Genomic DNA, 22159 nt, shown 5'->3' with positions numbered 1-22159 from the left:
AAGGCAATGGCAGTTTTATTTCTGTAGGACATTTCATACACAAGGCAACTCAATGTGCTTTTACACAAGCAAAGACAAGACCTACTAGCAACAACAAACAATGACATACGCAAGCAAAGCAGAAAAAACAAAATTATCTTTCCAACATTCAGTAAAAATATACATTAGTTAGCAAGACACCTGGCTTGGGAGCTTTTAATTAAAAATTGCCCCCTATTTATTTATTTTTTTTACAAGCTTTTAAATTATTATTATTATTAATGTGTGCTAACATTTGTTTGGAACACATGCGCTCTTGTTTTTGAAATGTTGTAACTTGTACAAAACAATTCGATTCACGTTCCACCAGAATGTGTGAATTACGCAGTTTGGTTCCACATTAAATACAGTAGATGGCGGTAACGAGTCGCGTGCCCAACACTAGAGTGCGTAGAAGTCGGAGGGGGCAGTATGCTTCCGACTTCGTGTGTTCTACATCTTTGTCACAAAGAAGAAGAGGAAGAACCTCCCCTCATCAGGCAACAACAGTGGGAGCGGAAGTTCTGCCAACTGTCGATGTCAACACTTCAGTTGACCAAAATATGGAAAGCTCGGAGTTGACGTTCACGTTGGCCTATACAGTTTTCTCCCTGTGCTTCGTATTTACACCGAATGAGTTTCGTTCGGCCGGTTTGACTGTCCAAAACCTATTTTCGTCTTGGTTGGGAAGTGAAGACATGGATTTCGTACACTACCACGTCAAGAGGAGTAGCACTACACTGCTGGTCCACTCCGCATTACCACTCGGTACTATTCATAACAGGCTTTCATTAAAACTCTTAAATTTGCCTGCTACATTACAGTCTATACTTTAAATAAGAGCACGTGCTTAGTCGTAGCTATACAGCGTGGAGTGACAGCCAATTTAGTTCTGACCAAAATAATTATGTCATTTTGACAACTCCCTTCCTGCTACCAATACGTGATATAGACACTGACTGTGACATGTAAAAGTGAAGTCATAACACATCATTCAGTACACCACATCAAAATTTGTGTTTGTTTTGTGACTAACTGACAGAACAGTTGTGGTAGCAAATGAAAAACAATGTTTTCAGTGTGTGTGTGTGTGTGTGTATGGATATGTTCTACTTAAGAACAGGCATCTGTTGTCCATCTGTGCAGGTTACTACATGGGGATGTGTATTGCTGCTCCGGAGAAATATCTGAAATACATAGACCAGGTAAACTGTCTTCTCTCTGTCTCACGGAATTCACTCCACTGTTTTTAGAAAGGCTAAACGCCATGGCAACACAGGCTGATCGTTTTTATGATAACAAACCAAGCGTAAACACATTTCAATCAACATAGATTTGATGGCATTGTGATGTCATGTTATCCTTTTGTTACAACTTAGACAAAACGTACCAATCTCTTTCTATGTGGCATGAAGTAAAATGAGATAATTTCTTATTATCCTATTACTCACTCAGGTGGTCACAATGAGCTGGAGCCTATCCCAGCTGACAATTGGGTGAGAGGTTGCGTACACCCTGGACTGGCCGTCAGCCAATCACAGAGCACATATATACGAATGCACATTCATACCAAGGGACATTTTTGAGCAGAACGCCAGGGGTTCGGTCACTCAGTCAGTCTTGTGTTCAGTGAGTTAAGACACACGCACATTGCTTGCATGTCCGCTCTAATCAACCCACTATAATTTGTATGTGGTATCACCAAATCCTTGCATACTGTATCTTACATTATAAGTTTACTTCCCTGAGCAATAGTGTTTTATTTGATGGTTTGTGCAATGGCGGATTCTGGGAACTAGCATTTTAAACTCTGAATGTTATGCTAATGTTTCTGAGCTGAGTGTATAGTATACACTTCTTCACCACACATTTTTAATTTGTACAAAATGCATCTGCTGTTTTGTGATGTTATGCCCCACTAGATGAGTGACAACTGGAGGGTGTTTGTCATCCTGTCTGTGTGCGTCCTGTTGGCCAGCTGTACACGCATCTTCTACTGGTCCCGCCGACGCTGGCACAACCATCCCATCAGCAGAGCTCTGCAGGCCCATGTGAGTCCTCCTTATTCCAACTGGGGCTCAGTGGCCAGCAGCATCAACACAGAGTTCAGACGCATCGACAAGTTCGCTACAGGCGCACCTGGAGCCAGAGTTATTGTCACTGACAGCTGGGTGTTAAAGGTCTGTTTGCGTATCTTTACTTTTGTTCTGTAGCATGAAACAAAATGGGCTTTAGGGTTCATATTCCACTATCACTTCTTTTTTTTTTTTTTTGCTGCAGGCTGACAATATTTGGATTTGGCATCAAAAGATGATTATGAGTAGTGCTGTCATTTAAAGCTTTAACTCATTGATTAATCAAAAAAAAAATATCGCATTAATCATTTATTAATGCAAATTAATCACACTTCATTTTGACCACAGATGATCCTTTAGCTTGACAGCGGTTGGTTATGTTCAAGGTGCATTCATTACTACAACTACATGCAACTACATGCAAGCCCCACCCCTACACATTTTGGTATCATTGGAAAGCATTGAATGTCTTCTGTAGAGCACAAAAGGTTTTAATTCAATTGTATGCACTGGGTGGGAGATATTCAGGTTTAAAATGGTCCAATATAGAGGACAAATTTGAATTGCTGGTAGTCAGGAGGATATCAGCTGATAGACGACAGTATCTGTCTCCCTCTTGTGGTCAGGAACTAGAAATTTCAAGAATAGGAATTTGCCATTCAATTCATGCACTCTTAAGGAAAATACTATTTTGGGATATGTAGGTCTATTTAAAATGATCTGCCTTTATTTTCTTGTAAGTATCAAGGTATCAATATCAGTGACTGCTCAAAAGTGGTATTGAACGTCCCTCATGTTGATATTGCTTCCCTTATGAGCAGGTGACTACCTACAACATCCGCTTGGCTGCGCAGAGTGACTGTCACGTGACCGTGACGGAGTCCAGGCAGCACCAGCTGAGTCCCGACTCAACCTCTCCCATACAGCTGCTCACTCTTCGAGTGCACAGCATCAACCCTGCTGTTCGACCGTTTCATATCAGGTACGAGTCCAAAACAGTCCCAACTGCATGTCCGTTGCTCAAAAGCCTTTTCAGCCATTTTGTTTGCCCCCAGCGTGAACTCAACAGATTACGCCGAGTTCAGTGAGAAGCTCCATGCGCCCATCAGGAACTCGGCTAACGTAGTCATTCACCAAACGATTAGCGAGCGTTTCCTGGAAACGTTCCGAGCTCACGTGGAGCTCAACCCGCCTTACTCGCTCCCCAGTGGACAGGTAGTGGATGTCGCCATTGCTGGTGGAGATGATCAAACATAAACAAATTTGCTGTGCATATGCAGGAGGTGGAGGTGTGTATTGGCTGTTTGCAGACCACAGCTACCACCAAGCTGGTCAGACTTTGCCATGGAGATGGTAAGTGAGCGAGCGTTATTAGTGCACACTTTGATGCGCATGTTTTGGGATGTTCTATTTCCATGTTTCATGGTCTCAGTTTCACAAAATGATTGTGATGATGTCATAGCACCTAACTGGAACTGCTGTGTTATGTAGGAGGCCACGTTGAGTCGGAGTGCGGTCAGTGTTTCTGCAGACCCATGTTGTGTTTGTCCTGCATGGGTCGATGGTTCGCCAGCCGACAAGACCAACAAAGACCCGAGACCTGGTTGTCCAGCCAAGTCCCCTGCCCCACCTGTCGAGCCAAATTCTGTATACTGGATGTTTGTTTGGTACGCTGACACACGCAACACACAACAGTTGTTAAAGGAATAATTGCTTCGTCAAGGAACATTGTTTACGTGATATATAGTAATGCTGAAGTTACTGAGTCTTGACATTTTATAAGAGGGTTTTGGTAGGTGTAATGCAGACAAATGACAATACAGAACTTATGTTGAGAGTGTCTTACCACAATGGCTTGAGAGCAAACGGAGAGTAAAACCGGTAACCTTCAAAAAATCATCTTTGTACCGTGCAGCCACTAAAGTCCTGCATGTACTCTAAAAGGAGTAGCCTCAGTAAGATTGTAAAGAGAAGAACACAAGTTGGATTAAGAAAGTACACATTCATTTAAAAAAAAAAAAAAAAAAAAAAAAAAAAAAAAAAGACTAGCATCACTGTCACATTTAAGGAAGATGGTTTCATTCTTAGCTTTTTTTTTTTTTTTTTTTTTTTTTAAACTTATTCTTGTTATATCAAATGAGAATCATGAGACACATTTGCAACCAAATAACTTTTTTCATTATGCCTTCATTTTTTTTCTTTTATTCATGTTAGGAGATTTGCAATGTAATATTTTTACATTGTAGTGTTTATATTGGCAAAGCCGACTATGAATAATAATGGTTTTATCATTATTTACAATGGAAAAAAAAGGTTGCTAAATCCAAACAAATTAAAGGTCGGCCCACATCCGGGAAAGGAATGTGTTTAATCTTCGAGGTTCCACTGTACAGTATATACAGACCGAATAAATGTGCACTTCAGGACAGCAGTGGCAGCATCCACATTAATGACTTTGGGGGCCACCATTGTTCATAACTAGACATCATCATCATCATCATCATCATCATCATCATCACCACTTTCAAACTGATGAAACTGCTGCTTGTGTCAACACAACATGCAAAGTCGCAAACCTCAGTGCCTTTGTGGTTGACCTCTGCCCATACAGTTATCCTTTATAAATATTATTGGTGGGGGGGTTCTGTTATTTTACAAAATACTTGCATCTGAGACAAAGACAAAATATATACAGTAGTTTGATTTAGGATCAACATCCATCCAACTGCTCAGAATGATCAATACATCTTTGTTAACGTAACTGAGGTTTAAGCTAGCTCGTTAGATTTGCGAGAGAAAGTATGTCAACCCTTTAGAATGACCTGGATTTAGAATTGATCATAAAATGTGATCTAATTGCCATTTATGTTAATGCATTAGACAAACACAGTCTTCTTAAACTCATTCACTCCCAGGCATCTGAGACAAAGACAAAATATATACAGTAGTTTGATTAAGGATCAACATCCATCCAACTGCTCAGGATGATCAATACATCTTTGTTAACATAACTGAGGTTTAAGCTAGCTCGTTAGATTTGCGAGAGAATGTATGTCAACCCTTTAGAATGACCTGGATTTAGAATTGATCATAAAATGTGATCTAATTGCCATTTACGTTCATGCATTAGACAAACACAGTCTTCTTAAACTCATTCACTCCCAGCCATTTTCACTGGTATTTTCCTGGATTTTTACTGATTTTGCAAGGCCCGCGGAATATTATGTTCTATTGCTATAAAAAAATGGAACCTACCAAAAGAGAGATTAAAGTCTCTTCTTTTATCAGGAAAAAAAGTATAGTCCAGTCTGTTTCCGCTGTGCAGCAATTAGCAATAGAACATAGCTAAGTTTAATCATTATTCACAAATCTGCTTAGAACTGTGGGGAAATCAGCTCGTTTTAACATGGCCTGGTTGATCTCTTATACTCTGCTGCCACTCAACCATTTTCTGCAGTAGAGACTGCATCAAAGCCTTCTCTATGCTCTGGCATAAAAAACAAACAAACAAACAAACAAACAAAAATATGTATAAATACGTCTTTGGGACACTTAAAACATTTAAAACTTGACGTATTTATACATTTTGGGGAGCTAATTAGTTAAACTAATCCAACACAAGCAATTACATTTTTATTGCATGTAAACATTTATATTGCAGGGTAGAAAAACTTTGTAAACCTATAGGCTAGTGACGTCTCCAAAGGTTAATAATGTTAGTCTGCCAACCAAGTGTCCAATCAACTGATGAGATTGAAAGTTGCCCTGCCTGCTAAAAAACAAAAGATTTCTGTTCGCTATTTCTTGATGTGAATCATGCTTTGCACAAAAGAGCTCTCTCATGACTTACAATTAACAATAGTTTGCTTGTATGAAGCTGCAAATGCTTCTAAAAGGATCTCTTAAAAAAGGCATCCTAGTTGATACATGGGCATGACCCTTTTCGCTGGACCCAAATCTCAGCCACAACCGGTCCCAAACCTGGACAAAAATGGCTAGGTGGCATCAGGAATGGCATCTCGCAAAAAATAAATAAATAAATCACTGCGGCCATCCTTGACGTCATTGACTGCAGTATCAACGTCCCATCAATAGAGTGTGCTGATGGGCTGTGAAAAGGTCATTCGTAGTAGAAATGACGTTCATGGGAACTGGAAATGCTTGCAAAGCCACGGGGCAACCATTTGTGTCCACCTATTTTATTTTTTATTTTATTTTGTGGTCAACTAATTCTGTTGACGTCTTTTCCCGGCCCTAGAAGGGGACGGGCTGTGTGGAGATAAATAAGCCACAGCACACCACCTATAAAACCTCATCTCAACCTTTAGAATATGGTAAAGATGTTATCATGGTTTGAGATGGTTTTGCTAACTCAGGGCCTGGACCCATTGCTATCATCAACTGAAAAATACATTTCCAAGTTGATCAAGACAAATTTGTAGAAAAACTCCAGACCATTTGTCTGCGAATTGAAGCTCAAAAGATGACGAATAATGCAACAGGACAAGTAAATAAGAAAATGACACCTTTTGGAGTGGGAGAGTTGAGTGAGATGTTGTGGCATGACCTCAACCAGTATCCCAAAAATATTATTGAAATGAAACATTTTGCCAAAAGTAAGGCTCCAAAATTCCTCGCGATAGTTGGTCTGTTCTCAAACTTCAAGAAACATCAGAAATGTATTGACCTCAAACGTTAACATGCTTTTTCCACTTTGCACTATGACGTTTACATGTTGTGTTCAGTTAAAAACATGTAAACATTAAATGTATGGTACAAGAAAACTATTCTTCTATTATTGACATTTAGATGAGCAAATCACGTTGTATGACCAATGCTGAAATCTGCGGTTCATGTCATTTTTTTTTGTGATATGTTATTATTGTTATCGTCAACAGCTGGTAAAGAGAGGAAATTGTAATATATGTGACTAGAGCAATAATTGGGTGACATAAGTACACACATTGTGAACCTAGGAAATGTATTTATTTCTTGAAACGTTTGAATAAAATAGGCGAAAAGGTACGCTGTCTGTGTCAAATCCATGAAGCCGAAATGTTGTTTGTATAAACCATCCAATTGAAGAAACTTTTGTCAATACGATTCCTGTCATGTGTAATGTCGAAAATTTGCTGACAAAAATTTCTACCTCGGAACGGGCTATTACCTGAATAATCACGAGGATAATCAATTCTAAAAAAAAATTTTAGTAGCAGTCGTAATAATGAACAACATTTGCTGTATGTGAAAACCCTGATCATGTTAAATTTCTTTCAATAGTTACAAAACAGATTTATGTATACTAATATGAAATACTTTATTTCTATAAATCTTTCTTTGCTTTGAGCTTTTCGAATGATCATTTATACAACATTCCTAGAAAATCACCATGCCCCATCACTGGTAAGCTATTTTTTGGAAGCGGCCTGGTGGGCTACTTATTTGGTGCCCGCGGGCACCACGTTGGTAACCCCTGCACTAAGGTATGAAAATGAATTTCGTTGAAAGAACACCAGTGGACAATCATTTCCATTGAAACAAACATATGTCTTACACATTTTTATTTGCATTTCTGACATTGTAAAATTACTGCATTTTGTTATGAAGATAGATTCCGATTTAAAAATTCGCATTTATTTTGGAATTTGCATCAAGGAACCATGATATTTTCTTTTAGTAGTGCATAACAAACGGGGGGAAAATGAAGTTCATAAGTGTATGAAGTGTATTCTAGTGTAAACATGGTCAGTCTTATATTGAAAACATTTTATCTTGACATTGCTAGCTTAATTACAGTCATCCAAAATACAAGGACACTAAATTTTCCACAGAAAAAAACAAACAACTTAGCATGTTCGTCACCAGCTACAAAGACGTTTTACAAACATAACTGAACATTTGATCTGTTACATAGTTGGGGCATTTGTTACTTAAATAAAAATGCATTAAAAATTTGTTAACACGAATACATTATTAAATCTGCCACTTGATGCTGTGAATGGCTCGTTCACATAGAAGTGAAATTGTGTCTAGTCTGCATCAGGAGAGAAGCTTCTTGTAAAATTCTTCAAATATCCTCTGGCATCCTTCCAACCTGCCGAGATAAAATCATGGACGTAAATTGCCATATTCATTTCTGCGCACAAAACGACAAGCTTGGTAGATAAAAAGGTCGGTCCTTTCACATCAGCGCGTTATTCCTTGAGCAGTATTTGTCCATCACCTGATGTGCGCACACTCGTGTGGTCTATAACTCAACTCCTTTATTTATAAAACGCTATAAGAACAGGCATTGCTGTATACAACGTACTGTACATAAACATAAATATCGGTTGTGCAGTAAAGAATAAAGTAACAAAACAAGAACAGAGCAAACATTTTGAAGTGCGTATACACGTTTTTTTATGGGTTTTTTTACAATACATTTTACATCAGTAAATTAATAAGACGTAGGCGAGTGAATAAATAAATAAATAAATGCATAAATAAGCAGACTAAACATCAAACTCATACACACTACAAAACACCAAAAACAAGTCTCATGGTGCGCCAAAAGCCAAAGAATACAGATGTGTTTTAAGACGTGTTTTAAAAGAGGATAAAGAGGGGGACTGCCTAATATTTAGTGGAGGTTGTTCCAAAGGGAGGGACCGGCAACAGTAAAGGCTCGATCTCCTCTAAGCCTCCGCTTAGCCCTCGGTACCTCCATTTGAGTCTGGTCTGGTGACCAGAGGCACCGGGCAGGTGTGTAGGGGTGCAAGAGCTCAGCGAGATAAGGTGGGGCAAGACCATTTAGAGATTAAAAACAAATAGAAGAATCTTAAAGTTGACTCTAAATTTCACGGGCAGCCAGTGAAGAGAGGCCAGGATAGGGACTATCTGTTCCCTCTTACGGGCACCAGTAAGGAGATGAGCACCAGCATTTTGGACAAGCTGAAGACGCTGGAGGGAGGACTGGCTGATTCCAAAATAAAGTGCATAGATGTAACAAAGGCATGGATTACCATGTCTAAGTGCTGCTGAGTCGGTCCAGTTTAAAGTCACTGTCTATCTTGACACCCAGGATTGAGGCTGTTGGCTTTAGATAATGTGCCAGAGGACCCAAGTCGGTACCTCTAAAGCGAAATAAGGTGGGGCAAGACCATTTAGAGATTTGAAAACAGAAGAATCTTAAAGTGGATTCTAAATTTCACGGGCAGCCAATGAAGAGAGGCCAGGATAGGGGTTATGTGTTCCCTCTTACGGGCACCAGTTAGGAGATGAGCAGCAGCATTTTGGACAAGCTAGAGACGCTGGAGGGAGGACTGGCTGATTCCAAAATAAAGTGCATTACAGTAATCCAATGCTTCTGCGCCTCCTGCCCCCCGCCGGGTTGGGAGAGCCCCGCTGGTTGCTCCTCTTAACTAATTTCACTAGCTTTGCACAATACACTCTGTAAATGACACATAGGGCACATAACAAATTCCTTGGAGGGGTGGGTAAGGTAAGGTGGCGAGACCGTCTTTGCCCTGCAACTGCCCTCCAATTTTAAAGCACCTCACAACCAGGAGGGACGGGTAAGTCGGGGTGGGGAGCTATCAGTTGGGGCAGACCGCAGTGCCAGGCAGTGCTGTGGTCCCCCATCTGTGCCCGGCCTGGGTTTCTGGGGTGCCGCCCCTCCCCCGGTGCTCCTTCCTCTCCTTCCCTCTCCAGTGTTCCGCCCTTCTATGCGGCTGGAGGTGGGGTGGGCGCCTGTGCCCTCTCTGCATCGTGGGGGCTGTGGAGCTGGTAGGGTGCTGGGGAGGCTTGCCGTATGCTCCGTTCTGCTGCGTTGGGCCTGGGGAGCGGGCCGTGTCCGGGGCAGGGGTGCTCCGGGCGTCTGGGTTGGCTCATCGGTCGGTGGCCCCCGCGGGGTCTGGGGGGTTGTGCCCTGGCGCTGCTGCGGCCTGGGGGGCCCTGCGGGAGTTGCGCTTGGCATGCCAGGCCGAGGTTGATGGCTCCCCTCTTTGGTGGAGGTTCTCATGCATGCCAGATCCACCACACCAGCATCTACTGAAATTTAAACAGAATTTTCTTCTCCTGTTGGTCGCTGAATCAGTGTAGGATGGTGATCTCACTCTGCTTAATCTATCCTTTCTTCCTTTCTTTAATCTTTCCTCTGGTCTCTTGAGGTCTCCCTAATCTGTTGGAATTTAGAGGTTTCTGGGGTTGGTGAAAGATTGTTGCTATGTAACCCTGTGGGAGGTGTCTGGTTGGTGCTGGATTTCACTTTGCTTCATCTTTCTTTCCTTTGATCCTTCCTCTGATCTCCTGACAACTTCACGACTCTGGCAGGACTCTTAAGTACCCGGTTAAGGTGAAGGGTATGGGACCTTTAATAGGTTTCAGGTTAATTAAATAGCACAAACTCACATGCATTCATGCACGGACAAACGCACACACACGCACACACAAAAAGAGAGCAATGATGAAGCTTATTATCTACCCCTTCATTCACAATACGACAGAGGGCAAACACTGAACTGTAGATACAACATAATGGCAACAGAAAAACAAAAGAACAAAAGTTGGTGTCAGGAAGAGGTCACAAACACGTTGGCCTTGCAGGGCGCCATTTCGAGACCACATTTAAATATAAAGCAACTTTGAAATACCTGTAATGTGTTTCGGGAAGATAGATTGTGGTATATTTGGTTTAACCCATTAATCTTAAAGCGGCTGGCAAAACATGCCTCTAAAACCTTTCTGTGACTTTTGAGAAACCCACGAAAACCTGAAGTTTTCCTTGTCAATGCCTATTAAATAATTGATATCTTAGCTCCTGAAGCAGATAGAAACATAATTCAGCATTTCATCGACTAAGAGACTTAAGAATTGGTCAAAACAAAACGATGTATCCACTCTCCTGGCTCAGTCATAGGGACTGTACTTATCGCTGCCGTTGGGCCAAAACCACACGTCACAATTTTTCAAAAATCTACATTAGTGTAGGTGTTTATTTTATTTTTACAAATTATTGACCAGTATTAACTGTTGAAAATGTTTGCAATGTTACTGGTTGAACAAATATTCTGTTTTTAGGGTCTCTTGAAAAGTGACGATTTTGGAGGTTTTGGCCCGACACTGGCAATATGTAAATTGTAAGGTGACCAATGTCCTAGCCCAGTGTTCACCAATTCCGGTCCTCAAGGTCCAGAGTCCTGCTGATTCGTATAATCAGCTCCTCAGAATGCCTGATAACGATCCTGACCTTTAGTATCAAGTGTGTTGGTAAGCGGAAACATCTAAAACCTGCAGGACTCGAGACCTCAAAGACCGGAATTTGGTGAACCCTGTCCTAGCCTTTAAGGCGCCTATACAGTTAAGTAACATGACTTTTACCAGGGCAGTTATGCCTTAAAGAAGCAACTTGTGAATGAGCTCTATATATAAATAAGGATGGCTTGACTTGACTTGGTTTGACTTTTGACCTAAAGCTACTTTGCACATCTTGTGGTTGATACTGATAACATAGAAGGCCAAAACATCCCTAATGAAAATTAAATTGCACTAATAAACTAGCCACTAAAGGGTGCTAGAACTGCACAAATGAAAATCTACATGACTTTTTTTTTTTAACAGATGTGTTCCTTTTAAATATTGTGAACATGACGACGATGATATTGTGGCAGTTTTAATATCACGATATTGCCCTTATCGTGACATCCCTAGTATTAGATGAAGATGGACACTTGAAGAGAATGTGGCATCCTCTAGTGTTCTGACAAACCTTTCTTTACTATTTTCTGCACCACTTGTCCTCATTAGGGTCAAGAGTGAGCTGACAGCTAAACCCTACGGTGAAATGTCAATACTGATTGACGCTGAGCAGCAAAAGTTTTACGCTGTTGATTGCAGGATAGAGATGGGACCCAAAAAAAAAAAAAAAAAAAAACCTAAACAAAAAATCACACAGGCACATAATTGACCTGAGGGGACCTGTGGAGTTAATGCTGCTTTTTATTAGTTGAAAAGAAACACGCACATAAACGATATACAACATGAGTCTATACTGTAAGCTGATGAAATTCCTCAAGGCAATGATGGCATGAAACCAAAATGAAACAAAACTGTGTTTTTCCTGCTCGCTGCGTACGCAGACTTTGCGTCTCTGAGAAAATAAAAAATAAAAAAATCATTTTTGCCAGACACTCAACTCCTCATCACGCACACACGCACCTCTTCCTCCTCTCTCCCCCCCTCTGGTCTCTTGCTGTCTTTCCACCAGCTGCTGCTGTCTGACAAACTGATGATGACTGTGTTTTTCCTCTTCTTGTTGGAGCAGATGGCTTGGCGAGGCAGAGTGGGGGAATGTGTTGGAAAGGCTGCTGGGGAATGTGCCAAGTGTGTGCGTGCATGCGTGTGAATGTGTGCGTGTGTGGTTTCAGTTCGCGTGCCTTTTCACTGCCCTCTGCCCTTCGTGGCGCCAGCTCCACTTCCCTTCCACTCTAAACATCTGGTGTCTGGGACTTTGAGAACGCACACTCACACATGCATGCGCGCTCACTGGCATGCACGCAGAGAGACGGCCTGCTAGCAGGGGGAAAGCCCTCAGTTTTCATCTTAAGGAGAAAAATGTGAAGCTTGATGCTACAATGTACGATAATATATGTATTATTGTTTATATATATATATATATATATATATAATGTACATTTGATAAATTAGTGTGGTTTCATGACAGGTATGATTGGAATGTAGGTATAATTAAAAGTCAAATTATATAATAAATTTTAGGCACATACAGTGTAACCTCTGTAGTTATACCTTTTGCGGCATACAATTCGGAATTTGACCAAGAATCTGAGGAAAAACATCACTTAGGAGTTGTATTTTAGTACAACACCTGACCTGTGTTGTGGCCAAAATCAGACGATTGGTCACAGTGAAGGTGAGCTCAATAGCTTCCAGGCCATGTGACCTATTGACCCCAAACCAATGCTGAATCACAGTGGCATGTCTGATTGATGATGCACACCTTTTATTTTTTCATTTTAGACCTCCACTTCTTTTTAAAAATGAATTTTCCTCTATATCTGTAAATATTAACTTTTGAACTCAATAGCTCCCAGGCCATGTGACCTATTGACCCCAAACCAATGCTGCATCACAGTGGCATGTCTTATATGATGCACACCTTTTATTTTTTCATTTTAGACCTCCACTTATTTTTAACAATTTTTTTTCTGTAAATATGAACTTTTGAGCTCAATAGCTCCTAGGCCCGGACAAGCACATTTGTCAAGGAAAAGATAAGCGATTGTGGCCACATGTGTGTTGAAGGTAAGCTTTTACTAGTGCATAGCAATGTTGCAAAACATCTTACATACAGTATATATTAGAGATGTAACGATAAGCGCAATATCGTGATATTAAAACGGCCACAATATCGTCGTCATGTTCACAATGGGGTACATGCCACGGAAGAGGCGGGACTGTTTTTTGCACATCAGTTTGTTTCCGGTTCGGTTTGCGACGTGTGGGCTGCGTCAAAAATAATTGTGCTTCCGACTTTGTGCCCCTTGGTTGCGCGTTCCCAACCCGGACCGGAAATAAACTGTTGTGCAAAATCACGTCCTGCCTCTTCCGTGGCATATACCCCATATTTAAATGCAACACATCTGTTTAAAAAAAAAAAGTCAGGTTGATTTCCATTTGTGCAGTTCTTGCACCCTCTGGTGGCTAGTTTTTTTTAGTGCAATTTAATTTTCATGAGAGATGTTTTGGCCCTTCTATGTTTAAAATCGACACTAATTTTCAGATGAAGGGGAACGTAATATGCCTGTGAAGCAAGTCAATACTTGGAGGAACTCAATGTGTGCATGCATTAACAACATATCATAATAATAATAATAATAACATAATAATAATAAAACAATAATAATAATAATAATAACATTGATGTTAGTGCTTTTTTTTTTTTAGTGTGAGCTCTTTTTTTTTTTCAATATTGAGACCTTTTATAAATATTGCCACCCTCCCTCACAGTATCGTGATAATTATCATATCGTGAGCTTCATATCGTGATATCTTATTGTGACCTTTGGATATCATTACATCCCTACTATATATACAGTAGCTCCATTTAAACCTGACATTCTGATTAATATTACAGTACATTTGTGGAATATGAGTTATGAAGCAAAATCCAGTCATGTTTATCCATCCGGGGGGGGGCATTTTGCCACTTGCTGTCGACTGAAAATGGCATCACAGGGCTCAGATAATGACCAATCACAGTGCACCTGTTTTCTGAAGATGCGCAGTGATTGGCTGTTACCTGAGACCTGAGCAACATTGATGTCGTCTTCAGTTGACAGAAAGTGAATCTATATTCTATGAAATTTTGACTTCTTTTTTTTTTTTTAAATGGAATTATGGAATTTATTCAACTTTTCCAAGATCACATCCGTATACAGTGTTCCCTCGTTTTCCGCTGGGGTTAGGTTCCAAAAAATACCCGCAATAAATGAAATCCGCGAAGTAGTTAGCTTTATGTTTTACAATTCTTATAAATGTTTTAAGGCTCTAAAATCCCCGACCGCACAATTTATACACTTTTCTCATTGAGGCATTTACATGTTCTCACATTTCTCTCTTGTTCAAACTTTGACAATGTTCAAACCTTCATAAATTTTATAAAATGGGTATATTACTGTAAAAAAATGTGCAAAATTGCACTTAAAAAAAAATCTGCGATACAGCGAGACCGCGAAAAGTGAACCGCGTTATAGCGAGGGAAGACTGTAGTTAATGGTACAGTGTGTAAACGTTCACCACTAGATGTTGCTAAATCAAAAAGAAATAAAGCAGCTGAATCGTGCATTTTGAAGCATGCATTATGGTGACTCCAAGAGGCTACACGTCGCAAGTCTACTATCAATTATTATTTGATATAGCGGGTGAACGAGCATCTCGGTGAACAACGCAACTTGGCAGCTGGGAAGAACCCCCCGAGTGACACCAAAAGACGTGCAAGACGGAGTTAGCAGGAGCAGTAACGATAGCGGCTAGTGGGAGTTACTCGGAGCCATAGGTCAGAATGGCTAACGAGCGGCAGGAGGAACTCGTAAGAAAATAATAATGAAAAAATAAAATATTGTGAGAGTGACACAGAAGGCAACCAGCGGTGATGGGACTCAACGTATCACCTGCAGGCTCCAGCTGTGGAAGGTAAGCGGCAGTCGAATCATTAGGCCGACACTAGCTACGAGGAATACCAGGTGCTAACGAAGTTTGCAAAGTTGTCCTTTGGGCAGCAGTAGCAGGAAGATGGCGGTACCATCATGTTAGCCTTTGGGAGTGAAGGACAACGTATTAAAAAACATGTTTACTCGTTTTTGGCTTTGAATAAGTTAATACTTAAAAAGAAACAAAAAAAAACAAAAAAGTAAAAGAAACCGCTTTTCGAGGCTGTAAGCTTTGAGGTTATCAAAAGCCTCCTCTCCAGTCCACTGTATAGTTGAACTGTGACGCGGTGAGTAATGTTGTGTCGGTCACGACCGATTCGTTCTTTAGAACGAATCTTTTCAGTGAACATGAGTGAACGGGTCACTTCTTGAAGTGATTCGTTCTCTTCTCAGTTAATTTGAGAGCAGCCACGCTCATGCCGTCAGTCTTCGCGAACGACCAATCAGAAGCTAGCATCAGACGTGGGCGGGATTTTACTACACATGCAGCCTCACTATTGGTGTTCAGGAAGGAGTCACTGAGGAAGCTTCCCGTTCGCGAAGACATGAACGGATCAGTAAGTGAACGAGTCAGTGGGCAAACGTGTTGCCATTTCTGGTTCCCGAATAGATCAGTAAGTGCATTTACCTCCATTTCCCATTTGCGTACGATTCATTGAGTGAACGTACTGCCATACCAGTTCAGTGAGTGAGTGATTGTAGTCTTGCCACGAGTGATTCACGATTTTCCAAGGAAGGAACTACTCAAAGAAACACCACTACTTCCGTGTTGGCGGGGACAAGCTTTCATTATCATGTGTTTCTCCAAGCTAATGGCTAATGTGGTGTCCGTCCACGTACTGGGGTGGGGGAAAGCGCATAAAAACAAAATAGAGCGAGTGACAGTGAACGGTAAACGAATCTTTTGAATGGTTCTTTTAAATGAACTGATTCTAGTGATTCAGTTCACCTAAAAGAACTGTAATGCCCATCACTAGCGGTGAGTAGCAACAAAAGGCGCCTCAACCACATTTCCACCAACCAGCTCAGGTCATTTCTGTTCAACACAGTACGCTTTGGTAAACCCTAACCAAGGTTGTGTTTCCACCACAGTGTCAGCTAACTAAATAGTAGGCTACATGAAAGCAGCAAAAAAAAAAAGGAAAAAAAAGAAAAAGAGAAGAACGTGAACAAGTGCTTACATGCTGGCATTCATGTTTAATTCATCTGAGTGATTATTGAAGTAATCCAAGTTTTTTTTTTCACCCTCATGTTCCACTCTTACATTCAATTAAGATCGAAGTTACAGCTATCGTCGTGTCTAGCTCAACACAAGCAGTAGCCAAAGAAAAGCCACTGAAAAGTGGGACCTTTTTCAATAGAAACCAACAAAAGATGACAACGGCCTAGCTCAAGTCATCTATCTAATCATTAAGAGTCCTAATCTAACACCATCGGATTCATGTTTGTGTCACGCCGTGCGTGAAAGAAAAACCTGATATAAAGTGCTATTCTGATAAAAATCACATCAGGAGAAGACACGGTTGCAGTGGTCTAAGTATCAGAAAATAAAACACTACACTGCAGTCAAGGGTTTGCTATCCAGGATGAGGCACAAGTGGTAATCAAGGAAGAATGAGTCAGCAGCGCGATGGTTGGAATGCCGCAAACTGGGCAGGAAGGGAACAGGCAGGAGCTCAAATTCACACGGGCTGAATGAAAGTTTTTGTCCATTCTTATGAATTATTCACATTATTCTACCAAAATAATCGCACCCTTTTTAATGTATGCATCCTGAAGCACTCTTTATCTTAAGTCGCAAAAAAATATATTGTTTGTGTATGACACAAGCGTTGATTCTCTTCATCACGAGCCAATGCGTATTAAAAATGTATCAAGCGCACCAACATTCATTTTGAGCGTAAGAACGAATCCTCACCTTCCTTTTCTTGCTCCGCCCCTCAGCCTGCAGAGTTCTTGTGCACTGCTCCACACACTGAGAGAAGCTTTGACTGCCATGGTCAGGACTATAGTCCAGCTCGGCCAACTGAGCCAGGGACAGGATGTAGTTGCATGCTATCCGTAATATAGCCAACTTGGATAACTTCTGCCCATACGAGTAGCAAGGCACCTGCAATTAAATCGTTCCAGAGGAGGAGAGAAAGAGGAGAGAGATTAACATGTTTAGAATGCTATTGGGAATTGCTTAGCGTGTTCTTAAACAATGATGATCATCATTTTTCCTGAAAGTGACTGGTGACAAATGTGTCATGTTTTACTGGTGAATTTTGGAGACTCTGCAGGAGCAGGAGATACAAACGCAATCGGGCACGTGCAAAGCCACCTCTGGCTGATTCTCCAAATTAAAGGGATTACATCACGGTATTTTAAGCCCTTCCAACAGTTAACTATAGGCCTATAATGATTAAATCTTCTTTGACACCATGGCGATGTAAGTTTTTATTAGCTGTTTTGCTGGTCAATTTTCTAACGCGGAAGTAAAACGCCCGGCTCAGTAAAACCCTGCCCCTCCCCGTGTGATTGCCATACGCGAGCCGACTGCAGACTGCTGTTGGAGTCTTCTGCGTTTCAGCACTCCTCTGAGTATGCCACGCAACTTGGCGCAAGCCAATTCTTCAATAAACATTTGAAACAAAACAGCTCCTTGCCGAAAGAAATCATGGGAGAGGAGGCAGGGAGGGAGAAGGAAAAAAATGTGAGCTGGTCTCGAACCGGGGACTTGCTGCTTAGAGTACTATTCATACAGTTAGGTTCAACAGTACAAAGGTTTTACTTATAGTTTACAAGTGTCAGCCAGAACGGATTTTAAGACAGCCAATTGTCATTGCACTTTGGTATTGCAAATCTGAAGGATAAATGATTGATTTGAATTAATCCCATCCATCCATCTTCTTGCCTGCTTATTCCTCACAAGGGTCGCGGGGGGTGCTGGAGCCTATCTCAGATGGGTTTGGGCAGTAGGTGGGGTACACCCTGAACTGGTTGCCAGCCAATCGCAGGGCACACAGAGACGAACAACCATCCACACTCACAAGCACACCTAGGGACAATTCCTAGGCCCAATTAACCTCCCATTAATGTCTTTGAAATGTGGGAGGAGACCGGAGTACCCGGAGAGCTTTGAATTCATTTGGACAGAATATTTACTGATAAAGACTACTTTTTTCACTATCCCATGAAGATCTCAGAGAACATGGGTGTGCATTTAGCCCACAGATGCGGTGCAGGGGTGGGTCCACACCTTATGATGTCATAAAGTGAGCACTCGCTCGTTTTCTCAGGTTGGGAGGGGCTGGTGCTTGGAGAGCGGAATGACCTAGAATTTCTCAGAGAGGGGCGAATTTAGGAAAACACCACTTTCTGTCATGTTTTTGGTAAGGAATTTTAACACGGCTATAAGCTCCGAAAAGTTGATTTTTCATGTTGCTGTCCTTTCAAATCAACAAGCTGCCGAATTATTACTAGTACTGTCAAGATTAAAAGAGTTGAGAGATTGCTGAATTATGATCTGAAATTAATTGATGTACCTAAAAAAAAAATGCTGAGAAAAGCAATGTTGAGGAAATGTTTGGCACATTAATCAGCAAATGCCTGGTTTCTGTTTGATGACGCTCACTTTGCTACTTAGTGCTAGCCTTGGCTCGGGACACAAAGTCGTTTTACACCTTACTGTTTGCCACACAATCACAGCTGATGACTCATTTTGCGACTAAGTCTCTTATATGATATGTGTGGTGTTTACATAACGCCAAATTCAGTGTTACTGCTGTGTGAGCTGTTGCCAGAAAAACGATCTTCCTACGACTGGAGATGTGTTTAGGAGTACACAGTCGTATGATCAAATATCTTGTCTTTAATTAAACTTCGATGAAAAGTTGGAGTTGGTGTCAGATCATGTGAGCACACAAATGCCAAGTTGGCATCTCCGAATGGTGCATCTAACAAACATGCTGCTAACATCGATCTCTCCTGGCATGTTTATGATTTCTCTAAATGCACAGATTAAAATAACATTACATTGCTGTGGTTATCGCCGCAAGTTATACGAATTTGTTGTGATACTAGTGAAACTTAAGCACTAAGTTGACTAACTAAGATAAGTTTGAAGAAGAAAAAAAAGAAAGATAATTTAAATTTGAACTCAACTTCATAGGATGAAAATAAAACATGGCACCATTAGTGATGTAGTCGTTCACAATTGCTGACTTTCACTTGACTTCAGCCATCTCAGTGATTGTGATTGACAGTGATGTTGTTGAGTTTAGTTGGGTGAAGAACTCTGTTATGTCTCACTACATTAGCGTCTTCGTTGTTGCTGCAGCTGTGAAAAGTATCCCAATGCATCAGAGGCGGTGGGATTTAACAAGTACACAGTAGGTCCAATTTACAGACATTCGCATTCTTGAGTATGTTTTTCGGAAGATCATACTTGGCGAGTTCACGAGACCGTACTCTACGTTTTACGCCCTGGAATTTGTCAATTCCCACCTGTTTCCTCAAGGCCTCAAAAGCAGCACTGATGGTGTGCACACGGGTTCGCTCACGGGCGTTAGCGAGGAGCCTCCTCGTCTGCTGGATGGCTTTGACCTCCGGAAGACGTCCACTTCCATCAGCGTTCGTTCCAGTTCGCTTCCTTGAAGACTCCTGGCAGGAGGGCATAAGAGAATATCACGTCAGATCTATCAAGTAATCATTTAGCCATCATTTTCACTGTACCTTGGGGGAGTGACCTTGATGCTCTCCATGTTCATGACCTTGAGAGTTCAAAGACGTTTGCGAGCCGGGCCGAGCTGTAGTTTGTCCTGATATGGATGGGTCCACGGAGAAAGTTGGGTGGTCGGGCGAAAGGCTGCGAATGTTGCTGGACGTTGTTACGGGGAAGGTGGAGCGGGGGCCTGCTTTGAATCTGTTTGAGAGGGGTTGAGATATGGCTGTGGGCCAGTGGATGATCTCTGGACTGGCGAACGGAGAGGTGGGTAACTGAGACCGTTTGGAAGCGACGGCGCTCCCGATCCTCATGTCTAAAGCGCCGCTCTGCGGCGGCGCTACCATGACACCGGACAGGATCCCGGTGCCACTGGCCTCATGTGACACTGTTAGGTGTCTGTGGAGCGGGGCCAACCTGTTGATGTTACAAGGCTCCGTGTGAGTGTCCTCCAGCAAGTCCCCCGTGTACGCTTTCATCCTGTCCGATTCAAAACCACTGAAAAGTTTTTTCGGCTCACGAGACTTTCTTTTGAACTTCTTGTGAGACTCTTGCATTGGGGTAATCACTGGGTCTTTGCAGGGGGATTTAATCCAGTTATTGGTAAGTGGATGGGGGTCCTTCATTTTTCAACCACCCAATAAAAATAAGCCAAAAACAACTCAACAAAAACAATACTGTGATTTGTTTAAATCATGGAAAATTGCAACACAAACTGCTTGCGCTGTGCTGACAGGGGCTGCACTGTCATGTGTTACTTGAACTTTAGCAGCAGGTTCGGTGTGGCTCCACTCTGTCTGCATAGCAGCATCCTGAACAAGCCACACTCGTACACAAAGCTGTGGAACATATGCGATTCCGCACGAGGCGTCCCCTGCGATCACAGCGTGAAGAAAGAAGAGATAGCTTTTCTCCTCTGTGTGTGGCGCCCCTTCTTTTTTGTTTCTCTCTGGGAAAGCAGTCCAGGCGAGCATACACACACACACGCACACACACACAGTCGAGCTACAGTGAAGCAGTGACTGTCTGAGTGTGGCTCCAGCCAGTCTGCATAGCAGCACTGTGAATAACCCACACTGTTGCGCGCGCACGCGTACAAACACAGGAGCAGTAGTCAAGCTGCAGCTGCTGGTCCGAAAGCAAAGCAGTGTAGAAACTCAAGAAAGTTAATTACCTCTCAAAACAACTCTAATGTTACAAATGAATAATCAAACTGCGTCCAGATAAGATGTCACACAGTGTTTTAAAGCCATGCAAACCTTTCGTGACAGTTGTCATCAGTGGCAGGTCAGATTGGGGTGACATGGACGAAATGGACTTTGCGCCTCCATCCATCACTCTGGTGTCCCGAAATGAGGCTCTTGGTCGCGCCCGGTGTAACGTTATGTCCTCTGTAGATCCTCACAGACAATAAATCTGTTAATAGCTCCTTCCGCGTTGTATCCAAGTGTCCGAGAAGCCCGCTGGGAGAAGAGCGGCGTGTGGAGCGGTTCACGCAAACATTCAACCTGAGGCTGCTTGGCGTCTGACTGGCTGGCCAGTCTCTCAGAGCTCTCTCTCTCTCTCGCTCTCGCTCTCGCTCTCTCTCTCTCTCTCTCTCTCTCTCTCTCTCTCTCTCTCTCTCTCTCTCTCTCTCTCTCTCTCTCTCTCTCTCTCTCTCTCTCTCTCTCTCTCTCTCGTTATTGGTCATTCAAAAAATGCACTCAAATATTGTTGTCAAGCATCTGCCTGAAGACTTTCCACTGTGACGTCACTCGTTCTTCCAGGTGGATCGAGCTTCTTCCATTGGCAGCACAAGTCAGTGGCAGCGTTAATGGCGCCATGTGCGCGACCCCTCAATGCCCCCCACCCTAATCATCTCCCTAGTCATCATTGCTAATGGTAGTGTGTAAGTATAAATAATATAACTAGTGCTGTCAAATTTAAAGGTTAATTAATTAAAGAGATACTTCACTTATTTAGCCCATTTTAGCAATAAAAAGTTAATATTTTGTGGTTAATTAATTTGATACTTTCATTAGTCACGAACAAATAGTACCTTTAAAAACACATTTTGCAACTTGCTGTCGACTGAAAATGACATCACAAGGGCTCAGGTAACAATCACAGCGCACCTGTTTTCTAGATTTGGTCATGTGACATTAACAAGCTGA

General features: G+C 41.8%; 2 protein-coding genes across 2 annotated transcripts; one reads left to right on the top strand and one right to left on the bottom strand.

The window, feature by feature from the left end:
- The first annotated feature begins 452 nt into the window (after positions 1 to 452).
- tmem129 (transmembrane protein 129, E3 ubiquitin protein ligase) lies at positions 453 to 7118 on the top strand. The gene is made up of 7 exons (XM_077532502.1): positions 453 to 786; positions 1165 to 1223; positions 1941 to 2198; positions 2915 to 3075; positions 3149 to 3308; positions 3374 to 3446; positions 3585 to 7118. The coding sequence occupies exons 1-7, from the start codon at positions 582 to 584 to the stop codon at positions 3767 to 3769; spliced, it is 1101 nt and encodes a 366-aa protein (XP_077388628.1). The 5' UTR covers positions 453 to 581; the 3' UTR covers positions 3770 to 7118.
- A 507-nt stretch (positions 7119 to 7625) lies between these two features.
- On the bottom strand, positions 7626 to 21590 carry atoh8 (atonal bHLH transcription factor 8). The gene is made up of 4 exons (XM_077532902.1): positions 20018 to 21590; positions 19790 to 19945; positions 17220 to 17411; positions 7626 to 8187 (listed from the first exon to the last, which is right to left on the bottom strand). Exons 1-4 carry the CDS (start codon positions 20630 to 20632, stop codon positions 8161 to 8163), a joined length of 990 nt encoding a protein of 329 aa, XP_077389028.1. The 5' UTR covers positions 20633 to 21590; the 3' UTR covers positions 7626 to 8160.
- Between the last annotated feature and the right edge of the window lie 569 nt (positions 21591 to 22159).

Source organism: Festucalex cinctus, chromosome 9 (genome assembly GCF_051991245.1).
Source record: "Festucalex cinctus isolate MCC-2025b chromosome 9, RoL_Fcin_1.0, whole genome shotgun sequence".
In the NCBI taxonomy this organism is placed as follows: Eukaryota; Metazoa; Chordata; class Actinopteri; order Syngnathiformes; family Syngnathidae; genus Festucalex; species Festucalex cinctus.
This window is presented reverse-complemented; position numbering and strand designations above follow the sequence as displayed.

Coding starts and splice junctions, on each gene's coding strand:
- tmem129 (XM_077532502.1), top strand. CDS start 582: ATGGAAAGCTCGGAGTTGACGTTCACGTTGGCCTATACAGTTTTCTCC. Junction 3,309..3,373: donor ACTCGCTCCCCAGTGGACAG/GTAGTGGATGTC, acceptor GTGCATATGCAG/GAGGTGGAGGTGTGTATTGG. Junction 3,447..3,584: donor CAGACTTTGCCATGGAGATG/GTAAGTGAGCGA, acceptor TGTGTTATGTAG/GAGGCCACGTTGAGTCGGAG.
- atoh8 (XM_077532902.1), bottom strand. CDS start 20,632: ATGAAGGACCCCCATCCACTTACCAATAACTGGATTAAATCCCCCTGC. Junction 17,412..19,789: donor TTGAGGCCTTGAGGAAACAG/GTGGGAATTGAC, acceptor ATTTAATTGCAG/GTGCCTTGCTACTCGTATGG. Junction 8,188..17,219: donor GGCGGAGCAAGAAAAGGAAG/GTGAGGATTCGT, acceptor TTATCTCGGCAG/GTTGGAAGGATGCCAGAGGA.